Source organism: Giraffa tippelskirchi, chromosome 9 (assembly GCF_054371585.1).
Source record: "Giraffa tippelskirchi isolate mGirTip1 chromosome 9, T2T-mGirTip1v1.2.pri, whole genome shotgun sequence".
NCBI lineage: Eukaryota > Metazoa > Chordata > Mammalia > Artiodactyla > Giraffidae > Giraffa > Giraffa tippelskirchi.
In genome coordinates, this window is record NC_137283.1 from 110180430 (window position 1) to 110194140 (window position 13711).

The window sequence follows — 13711 nt, forward strand, 5'->3', positions numbered from 1 at the left end:
TTCCAGTTGATGTGGTAATTAAGCTCTTCAGGCTAATCTTTATCATGGAAACTACTGGGAGTCTGTACCTTTGACATGGTAAACAACAGTTAACATTATGTTTGCTATTGTTCCATGGGATTTCCTGGTGGCTCAGATGGTAAAGTGTCTGCCCACAATGGGGGAGACCCGGGTTCAATCCCTGTGTTGGGAAGATCACCTGGAGAAGGAAATGGCAACCCACTCCAGTACTCTTGCCTAGAAAATGCCATGGGTGGAGGAGCCTGGTGGGCTATAGTCCATGGGATCGCAAAGAGTGGGACACGACTGAGTGACTTCACTTTCACTTTCTTGCTATTGTTACCTCTCTTGCCTGATAAGAGTTATTTCTGCATTCTTTTGTTCCCTTGAAAGTGAAAGTGTTAGTCATTCAGTGGTGTCCGATTCTTTGCAACCCCATGGACTGTAGCCCACCAGACTCCTGTCCATGGAATTCTCCAGGCAAGAATATTGGAGTCAGTTGCCGTTTCCTTCTCCAGGAGATCTTCCTGACCCAGGGAGTGAACCTGGTAATTACTGAGACCCGTTTGCTCTCTGTATAAGTCTGTTTCCATTTTTATACCTGAACATTTTTGTGCTACCTTTGCAGAGTAGAGAGTCGTGAGAAAATGTTGTAGGAAAAATGTATGTGCTGCATGCAGTAAACTGAGAAAACTCCACAAGGCGGGTTTGATCTGGCTCCCAGCTTTCTCTGGTCTTGGAGATCAGATGCTCTTTTCCCCCAGGCACAGGGCACACACCTCTCCCGAGGGTCTTGTGACCAGCTTCATGGAAGAAGGTCAGAGAGTCCTTCCCGCATTTGCTGTTTCTCACATTCCTTCAGCTTAAAATATTCAATCTGCCAAGTTGCCGTGTTTGATGGTGGCATGTCCTGAACCCTCTTAGTTCCAGGGAAGATCTTTCTCTGGCCATGTTACTTCTCTCATCCATTCTTGTGTTGCCATCCCAAATGATCCTCCCCTCCGTCCTACTCCCTCTGTTTTGCACCAGAAGGAATCAGTGTCTTGGGATGGTTCCCAATCCCTGTCCTGTTTGGGGAGCTATGTTCCCAGTACCCCAGGTTGAAATTCTGAATACACGTCTCATAGAACCATTGTTATCCTGTGTATGAGGTTTTTGCTCCATTATGAGTTAACTAAACCTTTTTAAAGGGCTACCCTGGGCATCTTGCCAAGATGTATAAGTAGCTTTGTTTTCATGGGAAAATGTGTTTAAAGTTCCAAACAGCTAATTTACACATGAACTCTTCTGTAGGTTGGGGAATGTCTGCATGAATTAGGAGGCTTGGAAGGAGGGGACACACAAACCCAGGCTGTCTTGGTCCTGCTTGGTTGATTTGTTTTGTAGCTCTTTTTCCCTTATTCAGATTGTTTCTCCCTTACTTAAGGGAATAAATTTAGCATATTATGATATGCCTTCTTTCACCCATTTCCCCCCTCCCCCCAGATTTAAAAGTTGTGGGTGAAGCTAAAAAGAGTTTAATGTGTTTTCAGCAGCATCCTTGTTTTTTTAAAGACCACTTGTTTCTATGGATGGAAGATTTAGCCATATTTAAATCAGCTCTGTTTCCGAGCCATTAGGACTTAATGAAGGGCACTCTGCTCTTGTGATGTGACTTTTATTTTTATTTCCATTACAAGTATGTGGTCTGGGGGGAGCAATCCTGACGGTCGTATAGTTCAACGTTAGAAAGGCAAAGAAACTAAATATAAGCTTAAATTAGATTGAAAATGCCAGTTCTTATTCATTAACTCCTGGAGTACACCTCTATGATTATCGTTTCATTGTGGATGCATCTGAGACCTATAGATTCAGTTAATGAGAGTGTTGGGACTTGAACCCGGGTCTCTAGATACCCCGCCCTGGCATTTGAAGACTTCTGGGGCTTAGCCAGAATATAGAAATGTGAAAGGCAATTCCCTACTTCTGGATCGCCTGCTGTTTTGTAGTGTGTTTCATATATTTTTTATTTGTAAGGTGATTAGGGTGTTGATGCCATGTCTCATAAGATTGTGATACTGAAAATGTGACTGTAGAGGCCTTAGGTGCCCAGATGCTGAATACAGAGTGACTCGGTCATGGAAAAGAAGTCAGCATTGCCTTAGTGCCTTAACGTATGTTTAGGGAGAGCGGAAAGATGGGCAGAAATGACAGAGGAAAATGAGAATCTAGGGTTTAAAATGCATTAGCAGCTTAATAATTATTCATATTTTCTTCCCCCATATTTTTATATCTGCCACGGTTCAGTTCCCACTGACTTCAAAAGAAACTGGGCATATGGACTTAGTAAGAGAGGAATGTGATTAAAATTATTGGCAATTTTGAATTATAGTGCTTTTTGCAAAGATTATTTTCTGGGTACTTGCTGTTTATAAATCAACAAGCAATACAGCACTTTTTTTCACTATGACAAATAGGCTTCTACTTCAGTGAAGTCTGAATGTATCTTGTGACTATTACTGCAGCTAGGTAGAAAGTACTCCCACTCTATAGCACTGAAGTGAAGGGCCGCTGCGGGTAAGGGACAGCAGGATTTTCCCTTTTTATTGAAAGTGCTTTGAAGAGGACAAGAAGAGTTTGTTCAGTCATAGGGCTTTAAACCACAGAGTACTAGCTGACTTATTGTTGCCTTGAAAATATATTTGCCTGCTGTCCATTCTGGGGACTTTAATTGTTTAACGAAAAGTACAGGCCCTGGTTCAGCCTGCGCAAAACATGGAGCTTGCAGGACCAGAGAATGGTGTGTCCCCAGGGCTGCTCACACACAGACCGTTGGTCTGTAGCACTCATTGGGCTTGTTCCTTGCCTGTTCTGCACTCATGGGCGCCATCAAGTGGCAGCATCAGGAACTGAAGCTCCTAACGCAGAACCACACCCTTTTCCACCAAGCACTGCTGAGAAACACAGTTTCGCTTTTTTATATGGAGGAGTGAGACTGTTTTGGATCCAGAGATATGGGGGGAAGCTATGATCTAACAGTAATGAGGCTGGAGATGTGTCTGGCCATTGGATCCCTGAGCAGCCATTGTATTTGTGTGTGTGTGTGTGTGTCAAAGTCGCTCAGTCGTGTCCCGGCTCTTTGTGACCCCATGGTTTCTACAGTCTGTGGAATTCTCCAGGCCAGAATACTGGAGTGGGTAGCCTTTTCCTTCTCCAGGGGATCTTCCCAACCCAGGGATCGAACCCAGGTGTCCAGCATTGCAGGCAGATTCTTTACCAGCTGAACCACAAGGGAAGCCGTTGTATTTGATATCCTCTTAATCCAGCATTCTTAGGGAGAGAACTAGAAATTCATTTCAAGCTTTTCTTTATTGGAAGAAACTTTAATGCAGTTTTTCAAATAGCCAGGTGAATCCCACATTTAGGGTAGTAACAGCTGTTGTTAGTTGGCAGATATAATGCTGATTTAAATGATTTTTTTTAAATAATTTATATTTTTATTTTTGGCTGTGCTGGGTTTTCATGGCTGAGTGTGGGCTTTCTCTAGTTGTGGAGAGTGGAGGCTCCTCTCTAGTTGCAGTTCACAAGCTTCTCACTATGGAGTGCAGGCTCAGTAGCTGTGGCACACAGGCTTAATTGTCCCATGATATGTGGAATCTTCCTGGACCAGGGCTTGAACCTGTGTCCCCTGCATTGGCAGGCAGATTCTTAACCTCTGGACCACCAGGAAAGTCTGATGATTTTAAAGTCAAGCAACATGGATCAGGCATCTGCTACACCCAGGGCAGTAGGACTGGTGCTGGGCGTATATAAGGTCTCTGTCCTTGAGGCTTGCAGAATGGCTTGGGCAGCAAACATATGAATGAAAGTTAACAGCATGCCAAACGTGCTGCATGGATATCAGGCTCAGGCTATCTCTGAGGTATTGTTCAGACAAACAGGTATTGTTCACAAACTGTGAGCCTTTGAGGATAGGGAGATCTCAGCAGACAGTGAAGGCGTTTGAGAGCTTGAGACATGGGCCAACAAGCGTGGGACTTGGGGTACATGCGAGGGGACCAGGGAGGCTCAGGTGGAGAGTCAGTTGTAGAAGTAGTTGAGAGGAAATCAGAGTTGCAAAAAGATAAAATTGTGAAGAACTTAAATGAGAGTTTGACCAAACTTTTATTTCCAAAATAAGAGGGTAAAATATTCCATGGTTGAACTAATTGTTGGATGTATCTGTGAAGAAGTCTTAGTGTTCCCCCTGCCCACCCCCCCCCATTTAGGAAGCATTAAGGCTATTAAATGTGTGAAGTGAAGGATTTTTGGAAGAGTGTATCTTTAAAGTTTTTTTATTCTTTACAATTTATAATTCTGTGAAATTAAAAGTAACTCTTCTAAAAAGAGTATCATTTCCAAAAAGATTTGTCTTAATTACATTTGATGGTGTTAATTTCAAAAGGAATAGCTGACTGAAAAATATTACCAGTAACTTCTAAGATCCAAAGGGTGACAGTCAGCTTTCCATGATTTGGGTAAGAAGAAAAAAATAAAATGAAAGTAGAGTTAAGATTATAAACACAGTGTCTGTTCCAAGATCGGGTGTCCCTGCTTGAGGTAGGTAACAGAGTTCCCTGCACTTTCCAGCAGCTGAGTCACAGAGGGACCCACAACCTGCAGTTACAGCATTTGCAGTGACAGATAATAGAAGCATAGCTACTGCCACAATTTAGCCTTCAGAAAAATGTCCCCCCCCCCCCGTGGGCACCACGTGGCACTCCACAATTCTCATGAATTCTCTCAACAGTATCTCTTTAGCTAATGCAGTATCAGATTTCAAATAGTAACTTTTTGTAATGTCTCTCAGCCTAGACTGGTAACAGAACACCAAAGTGCAATTCAGTACAGTTTTCTGAGGACTTGAATCTCTGCAGTCAGAGGAAGGCAGTTCACTGGAGCTCTAGCTTAATTCAAGAATGAAGTGTAAGAATATGTAAAGCAGTGATTCTTGACTTGTGAGTCTCTTTTGCATCATACCTTCTTTGGGAACTTGGTGATAAGTCTGATGGATCCCTCTTCTCCCCAATGCACTTAGGTGTGGTCTCACCAAATTTTGCATGTTATTTGAGTCAGTTCACAGTTTCAAGGGGTTCGCACCCTCACAGCCCTTACCAGCACTCATCCACAAACCCCAGGCTACACACCCTTGATCTGGAGAGGCAGGAAGACTACACACAGTAAGCAAACACGGTGAAAACCTGGAGCACAAGCATGTTTGCACTGATAAAACAGATTCATCTGCTTTAACAAGAAACCAAACTGAAGATAAGATTGGGTTCCCTTTATGAAAGCTGGTGAGTGTGATGGGATGTGTCTGAACAAAAGACGTTTATTCCACTTTGGCAAGAATGTGGTCAGGAATGTGATTTTTCTTAGAGAGCAACTGAATATTCTGTAGCACACTAAAAAGGATCCCAAAGCTTGCTCTTAGAAAGCTAGAGTAATCTAAGCCTAGAAAAATTATAAGGCAAACGTTACCAACAACCATCTGAGCGACTTTTAAAAATACGAATCATTGGTGTATTTGGTATTTTGTATTCTTGGTAAAGAGTTCATAGTATGTCTAACTTGAAGCATTTATGGATTCTTGGTGAACCTAAAATAAAAACCTTGTGTAACAGAATCTTGGGAAGCTGAATGTTTGCTTTGGGGATTATCTTTGAGCCAGTTACATGTTGAAAACATCTTGTTTGTTTATTCAGTAATGTTGGCTTAATATCTTCATGATAGTTTCTTTTGCATTGCAGTGTTTTAATCCTGGGTGCTTCAGGTGGAGTTGGTACTTTTGCTATACAGGTAAGACAATTTATCTTGTGACTAGGAAGATTATTATTTTCATGAATTAAAAAATTTATATATTGTGGATTACTTTTTCTTAAAAGCTGAGAGAAATTACATTTATTGTGATTTCAGCTTGCTGTTCTAAGAAGGAAATTTTCTAAGGTAGAAGGAAGCATTAACCTTTCCAGTGGTTTATTATATGAATTAGTTTTGTGGGCATCCTGTGTAACAAATGGAGGAAAGCTTTCAGGGAGGAAGACCATGGGCAAGTGAAAATGGATGGAAGTTTGCAGTTTGGTAGAAATTGATAAGCTGGTTCTAAAAAATATATATAAGACATGCAATAGTCAAAATGCTGTGTAAAGATGGTAGAACTCATATCTATGGAACCAATGCAATCTTATCAGAATAGCAGCTGCCCTTTTTTTTTTTTGCATAAATGGGCAAGTGGAACCTAAAATCATGCAGAATTTCAAGGGACCGCAAGTTGCCAAACAATCTTGGCAAAAAAGGACAAAATTGGAGGACTCACACTTCTAAATTTTAAAACTTAGTTACGAACCTATAGAAGTCAAAACAGTGGTACTGGATTGGCTTTACCCCAAAAATGTTTTTGGTGTTAAAAAAAGAGAAATAGAAAAAAAAACAACTATACTTCAATAAAATATATATATGTATTAAAAAAAAAAGTATTTTCATAAAGTTAGATACACAGATCAATGAAATAGAATTGAACATCCAGAAGTAAACCAGTATATCTATGACCAGTTGATTTTTTTTCTCTTTTTTTTATTTTTTTATAAATTTATTTATTTTAGTTGGGGGCTAATTACTTTACAATATTGTAATAGTTTTTGCCATACATTGACATGAATCAGCCATGGGTTTACATGTGTTCCCCTTCCTGGACCCCCCACCCAGCTCCCTCCCCATCCCATCCCTCTGGGTCATCCCATTGCCCCGGCCCTGAGCCCTTGTCTCATGCATCGAACATGGAATGGTGTTCTGTTTCACATATGATAATATACATGTTTCAATGCTATTCTCCCAGAACGTCCCACCCTCACCTTCTCCCTCAGAGTCCATAAAATTGTTCTATGCATCTGTGTCTCTTATTCTGTCTCGCATATAGGGTTATCGTTACCATCTTTGAAATTCCATATATATGCATTAGTATACTGTATTGGTGTTTTTCTTTCTGGCTTACTTCACTCTGTATAATGGGCTCCAGTTTCATCCATCTCAGTAGAACCGATTCAAATGTATTTTTTTTAATGGCTGAGTAATATTCCATTGTGTATATGTACCACAGCTTCCTTATCCATTCGTCTGCTGATGGACATCTAGGTTGCTTCCATGTCCTGGCTATTGTAAACAGTGCTGCGATGAACATTGGGGTACACGCGTCTCTTTCAATTCTGGTTTCCTCGGTGTATATGCCCAGCAGTGGGATTGCTGGGTCATATGGCAGTTCTATTCCCAGTTTTTTAAGGAATCTCCACACTGTTCTCCATAGTGGCTGTACTAGTTTGCATTCCCACCAACAGTGTAAGAGGGTTCCCTTTTCTCCACACCCTCTCCAGCATTTATTGCTTGTAGACTTTTGGATAGCAGCCATTCTGACTGGTGTGAAATGATACCTCATTGTGGTTTTGATTTGCATTTCTCTAATAATGAGTGATGTTGAGCATCTTTTCATGTGTTTGTTAGCCATCTGTATGTCTTCTTTGGAGAAATGTCTGTTTAGTTCTTTGGCCCATTTTTTGATTGGGTCGTTTATTTTTCTGGAATTCAGCTGCAGAAGTTGCTTGTATATTTTTGAGATTAATTGTTTGTCTGTTGCTTCATTTGCTATTATTTTCTCCCATTCTGAAGGCTGTCTTTTCACCTTGCTTATAGTTTCCTTTGTTGTGCAAAAGCTTTTAATTTTAATTAGGTCCCATTTGTTTATTTTTGCTTTTATTTCCAATACTCTGGGAGGTGGGTCATGGAGGATCCTGCTGTGATTTATGTCGGAGAGTGTTTTGCCTATGTTTTCCTCTAGGAGTTTTATAGTTTCTGGTCTTATGTTTAGATCTTTAATCCATTTTGAGTTTATTTTTGTGTACGGTGTTAGGAAGTGTTCTAGTTTCATTTTTTTACAAGTGGTTGACCAGTTTTCCCAGCACCACTTGTTAAAGAGATTGTCTTTTCTCCATTGTATATTCTTGCCTCCTTTGTCGAAGATAAGGTGTCCATATGTGCGTGGGTTTATCTCTGGGCTTTCTATTTTGTTCCATTGATCTATATTTCTATCTTTGTGCCAGTACCATACTGTCTTGATGACTGTGGCTTTGTAGTAGAGCCTGAAGTCAGGCAGGTTGATTCCTCCAGTTCCATTCTTCTTCCTCAAGATTGCTTTGGCTATTCGAGGTTTCTTATATTTCCATACAAAGTGTGAGATGATTTGTTCTAGTTCTGTGAAAAATACCATTGGTAGCTTGATAGGGATTGCATTGAATCTATAGATTGCTTTGGGTAGTATACTCATTTTCACTATATTAATTCTTCCAATCCATGAACACGGTATATTTCTCCATCTGTTTGTGTCCTCTTTGATTTCTTTCATCAGTGTTTTATAGTTTTCTATATATAAGTCTTTTGTTTCTTTAGGTAGATATATTCCTAAGTATTTTATTCTTTTTGTTGCAATGGTGAATGGTATTGTTTCCTTAATTTCTCTTTCTGTTTTCTCATTATTGGAGTATAGGAATGCAAGGGATTTCTGTGTGTTAATTTTATATCCTGCAACTTTACTATATTCATTGATCAACTCTAGTAATTTTCTAGTAGAGTCTTTAGGGTTTTCTATGTAGAGGATCATGTCATCTGCAAACAGTGAGAGTTTTACTTCTTCTTTTCCTATCTGTATTCCTTTTTTTTTCAGCTCTGATTGCTGTGGCCAAAACTTCCAAAACTATGTTGAATAGTAGTGGTGAAAGTGGGCATCCTTGCCTTGTTCCTGACTTTAGGGGAAATGCTCAATTTTTCGCCATTGAGGATAATGTTTGCTGTGGGTTTGTCATATATAGCTTTTATTATGTTGAGATATGTTCCTTCTATTCCTGCTTTCTGGAGGGTTTTTATCATAAATGGATGCTGAATTTTGTCAAAGGCTTTTTCTGCATCTATTGAGATAACCATATGGTTTTTTTCTTTCAATTTGTTAATGTGGTGTATTACATTGATTGATTTGCGGATGTTAAAAAAACCTTGCATTCCTGGGATAAAGCCCACTTGGTCATGATGTATGATCTTTTTAATATGATGTTGGATTCTGTTTGCTAGAATTTTATTAAGGATTTTTGCATCTATGTTCATCAGTGATATTGGCCTGTAGTTTTCCTTTTTTGTGACATCTTTGTCTGGTTTTGGAATTAGGGTGATGGTGGCCTCATAGAATGAGTTTGGAAGTTTACCATCTTCTGCAATTTTCTGGAAGAGTTTGAGTAGGATAGGTGTTAGCTCTTCTCTAAATTTTTGGTAGAATTCCACTGTGAAGCCGTCTGGTCCTGGGCTTTTGTTTGCTGGAAGATTTCTGATTACAGTTTCGATTTCCATGCTTGTGATGGGTCTGTTAAGATCTTCTGTTTCTTCATGGTTCAGTTTTGGAAAGTTATACTTTTCTAAGAATTTGTCCATTTCTTCCAAGTTGTCCATTTTATTGGCATATAGCTGTTGGTAGTAGTCTCTTATGATCCTTTGTATTTCTGTGGAGTCTGTTGTGATCTCTCCATTTTCATTTCTAATTTTGTTGATCTGATTCTTCTCCCTTTGTTTCTTGATGAGTCTGGCTAATGGCTTGTCAATTTTGTTTATCTTCTCGAAAAACCAGCTTTTAGTTTTGTTGATTTTTGCTATGGTCTCTTTTGTTTCTTTTGCATTTATTTCTGCCCTAATTTTTAAGATTTCTTTCCTTCTACTGATCCTGGGGTTTTTCATTTCTTCCTTCTCTAGTTGCTTTAGGTGTAGAGTTAGTTGATTTATTTGATTTTTTTCTTGTTTCTTGAGGTACGCCTGTATTGCTATGAACCTTCCCCTTAGTATTGCTTTTACAGTGTCCCATAGGTTTTGGGTTGTTGTGTTTTCATTTTCATTCGTTTCTATGCATAATTTTATTTCTTTTTTGATTTCTTCTGTGATTTGTTGGTTATTCAGAAGCGTGTTGTTTAGCCTCCATATGTTGGAATTTTTAATAGTTTTTTTCCTGTAATTGAGGTCTAATCTTACTGCATTGTGGTCAGAGAAGATGGCTGGGATGATTTCAATTTTTTTGAATTTACCAAGGCTAGATTTATGGCCCAGGATGTGATCTATCCTGGAGAAAGTTCCATGTGCACTTGAGAAAAAGGTAAAATTGATTGTTTTGGGGTGGAAAGTCCTGTAAATATCAATTAAATCTAATTTGTCTATTGTATCATTTAAAGTTTGTGTTTCCTTGTTAATTTTCTGTTTAGTTGACCTATCCATATGCGTGAGTGGAGTATTAAAGTCTCCCACTATTATTGTGTTATTGTTAATTTCCCCTTTCATAATTGTTAGTATTTGCCTTATATATTGTGGTGCTCCTATGTTGGGTGCATATATATTTATGATTGTTACATCTTCTTCTTGGATTGATCCTTTGATCTTTATGTAGTGTCCTTCTTTGTCCCTTTTCACATCCTTTATTTTAAAGTCTATTTTATCTGAAATGAGTATTGCGACTCCTGCTTTCTTTTGGTCTCCGTTTGCATGAAATATGTTTTTCCATCCCTTCACTTTCAGCCTGTGTGTGTCCCTAGTTTTGAGGTGGGTCTCTTGTAGACAGCATATATAGGGATCTTGTTTTTGTATCCATTCAGCAAGCCTTTGTCTTTTGGTTGGGGCATTCAACCCATTTACATTTAAGGTAATTATTGATAAGTATGATCCCGTTGCCATTTACTTTGTTGTTTTGAGTTCGTGTTGAAACATCCTTTCTGTGTTTCCTGTTTAGAGAAGATCCTTTAGCATTTGCTGGAGAGCTGGTTTGGTGGTGCTGAATTCCCTCAGCTCTTGCTTGTCTGTAAAGCTTTTGAATTCTCCTTCATATCTGAATGAGATCCTTGCTGGGTACAGTAATCTGGGTTGTAGATTATTCTCTTTCATTACTTTAAGTATGTCCTGCCATTCCCTTCTAGCCTGAAGGGTTTCTATTGAAAGATCAGCTGTTATCCTTATGGGGATCCCCTTGTGTGTTATTTGTTGTTTTTCCCTTGCTGCTTTTAATATTTGTTCTTTGTGTTTGATCTTTGTTAATTTGATTAATATGTGTCTTGGGGTGTTTCGCCTTGGGTTTATCCTGTTTGGAACTCTCTGGGTTTCTTGGACTTCTGTGACTATTTCTTTCCTCATTTTAGGGAAATTTTCAACTATTATCTCCTCGAGTATTTTTTCATGGCCTTTCCTTTTATCTTCTTCTTCTGGGACTCCTATGATTCGAATGTTGGGGCGTTTCATATTGTCCCAGAGGTCCCGGAGGTTTTCCTCATTTCTTTTGATTCTTTTTTCTTTTTTCCTCTCTGCTTCGTTTATTTCCATCATTCTATCTTCTACCTCACTTATCCTATCTTCTGCCTCCGTTATTCTACTGTTGGTTCCCTCCAGAGTGTCTTTTATCTCCTTTATTTCATTATTCATTCTATATTGACTCCTTTTTATTTCTTCTAAGTCCTTGATAAACATTTCTTGCATCTTCTCAATCTTTGTCTCCAGGCTATTTATCTGTAACTCCATTTTGCTTTCAAGATTTTGGATCATTTTTATTATCATTATTCTAAATTCTTTTTCAGATAGATTCCCTATCTCCTCCTCTTTTGTTTGGCTTTGTGGGCATTTCTCATTTTCCTTTACTTGCTGAGTATTTCTCTGCCTTTTCATCTTGTTTAGATTGCTGTGTTAGGCGTGGCCCTTCTGTATTCTGGTAGTATGGAGTTCCTCTTTATTGTGGAGGTTCCTCACTGCGGTTGGGGTTGGACAGGTGGCTTGTCAAGGCTTCCTGGTTGGGGGAGCTTGTGTCGGTGTTCTGGTGGGTGGAGCTGGATTTCTGCTCTCTAGAGTGCAATGGAGTGACCAGTATTAATTTTTGAGATGTCTATGGATTTGGTGTGCCTCTGGGCAGCCTGTATATTGATGCTCAGGTCTATGTTCCTGTGTTGCTGGAGAATTTGAGTGGTATGTCGTGCTCTGGAACTTATTGGCTCTTGGGTGGAGCTTGGTTTCAGTGTATTTATGGAGGCTATTGGATGGTCTCTTATTAATTAATGTTTCCCCTGGCTTTCAGTCTTATTCTTGCAGTAGCCTCAAGACTTCTCCTTCCATACAGCCTCAATAATAAAACTTTTAGGTTAATGGTGAAAAGATTCTCCACAGTGAGGGATACCCAGAAAGGTTCACTGAGTTACATGGAGAGATGAGGTGGGGAGGGGGTTGAGGTGACCAGGAGGGGAAGAGGGGAATTCAAATGTGGAGAGAGCAATCTAGCCAGTAAGCACTTCCCTCTGTGCTTTCCACAGTTTGGAACCCTCAGAGTGGTTCACAGAGACACATAGAGAGGGGGGAGGAAGGTAATAGAGGTGAGCATGAGTAGAAAGGGAGGAATCAAGAGGGGAGAGAGAGATCTGGGCAGTATCCTGTTCCTGAAGTGTTCTCCGGTACCCAGAACACCCTCAGAGATTCACAGAATTGGGTTGAGAAGAGAAGGAGGAGGGTGGGAGATAGAGGTTCCCTGGGGGAGAAGAAAGAGCATCAATAGGGGGAGAGAGTGATCAGGCCAGTGATCACACTCCTGAGTAAAAATGGGTCCTAAAGATTGGGTTCTTAAATGTACAAAATTGATATCAAATATGTAAAACAAAGATTAAAAATCTAGAGTAGAGGTTAGACTCTTATAAAACTTACAATCTAAAAAAAAAAGAAAAAAAGGAAACAGTGTAAAAAGAAAAAAAACAGTAAAACAGTAAAAAAGAAACAGTAAAAAAAAGTAAAACAGGAAAAAAAACATTAAAAAAAGAAAACACAAAAGGTATAAGATATATGTATGTAGTTTGCTTCAAAAATAGGGTTTTTTTTTTTTGCAAGTTAATAGTGGGTTATGAAAATGAAAGTTAAAGGTGTAATAGAGGACTTGAAGAAAAAGGAAAGAAGAGAAAAAAAATTTTTTTTAATTAAAAAAAAATAATAATAGTAAAAAATATATATATCCCGGACTGTCTCTGGAGCTGTTGTGAGCAGTGTGGGATCTGCTCAGTTTCAGATAGATCCTTATTCCTGCTTATACTTTTCAAGATCTATAGGTCCTTTTCAATGCAGTCGGTATTAACTACAGGGATTTTAATCTGTTGGCCTGTCCCTTCCAAAGCGCTTCCCTCTGTTTATTTGGCTTCTGTTTGGAGATCTCTTCAGTATCTAATTTCCGCCCTGCAACAAAGCGGTGGAGGTGATCTCTTTAGGTTCGCTTGTTCAATCGTGCTGTGGGGAGGAAGGAACACTGCAAATCTGGCCTGTGTGTGGTAAGCTCGCAGTGTCTCGGCCGCACTGGGTTCGCCTCCGCTCACGGCGTGTGTGCTTTCCCCGTCTACCCTGCTCAGGCTTCAGGTTACTCGGCCGGGGAGCGGGCCCTGAGCTGCCTGCACTTCCCAGGTCTAAGCCGCTCAGGTTCAGGCTCCCGGTTACTCCACAAAGGCGCAGACTCGGTTTCGCCCGCGGCTTGTGCCGTTCCCGGTCGGAGCTGCCCAGGCGGCCAGGAGTTTGGCGAGCGCGCTCTCCCCTGTTGGGGCGGTGCGGCTTATCACCTCCCTGGTCCCCGCCTCGGTTTATGGGCGCGCCCGGCTCCGGTGTGCTTTGTGTC

The 13711-nt window shown here is 40.1% G+C and overlaps 1 protein-coding gene across 2 annotated transcripts in view; it reads left to right on the forward strand.

Annotated features, from left to right (window-relative positions):
• Positions 1-13711, forward strand: part of RTN4IP1 (reticulon 4 interacting protein 1) — a 61762-nt gene that overhangs the window by 23414 nt on the left and 24637 nt on the right. For both annotated transcript variants that reach the window (XM_081526880.1, XM_081526879.1), the window contains exon 5: positions 5769-5817. In XM_081526880.1, the coding sequence (XP_081383006.1) occupies positions 5769-5817 (49 nt within the window). The remainder of the gene's footprint in view (positions 1-5768; positions 5818-13711) is intronic.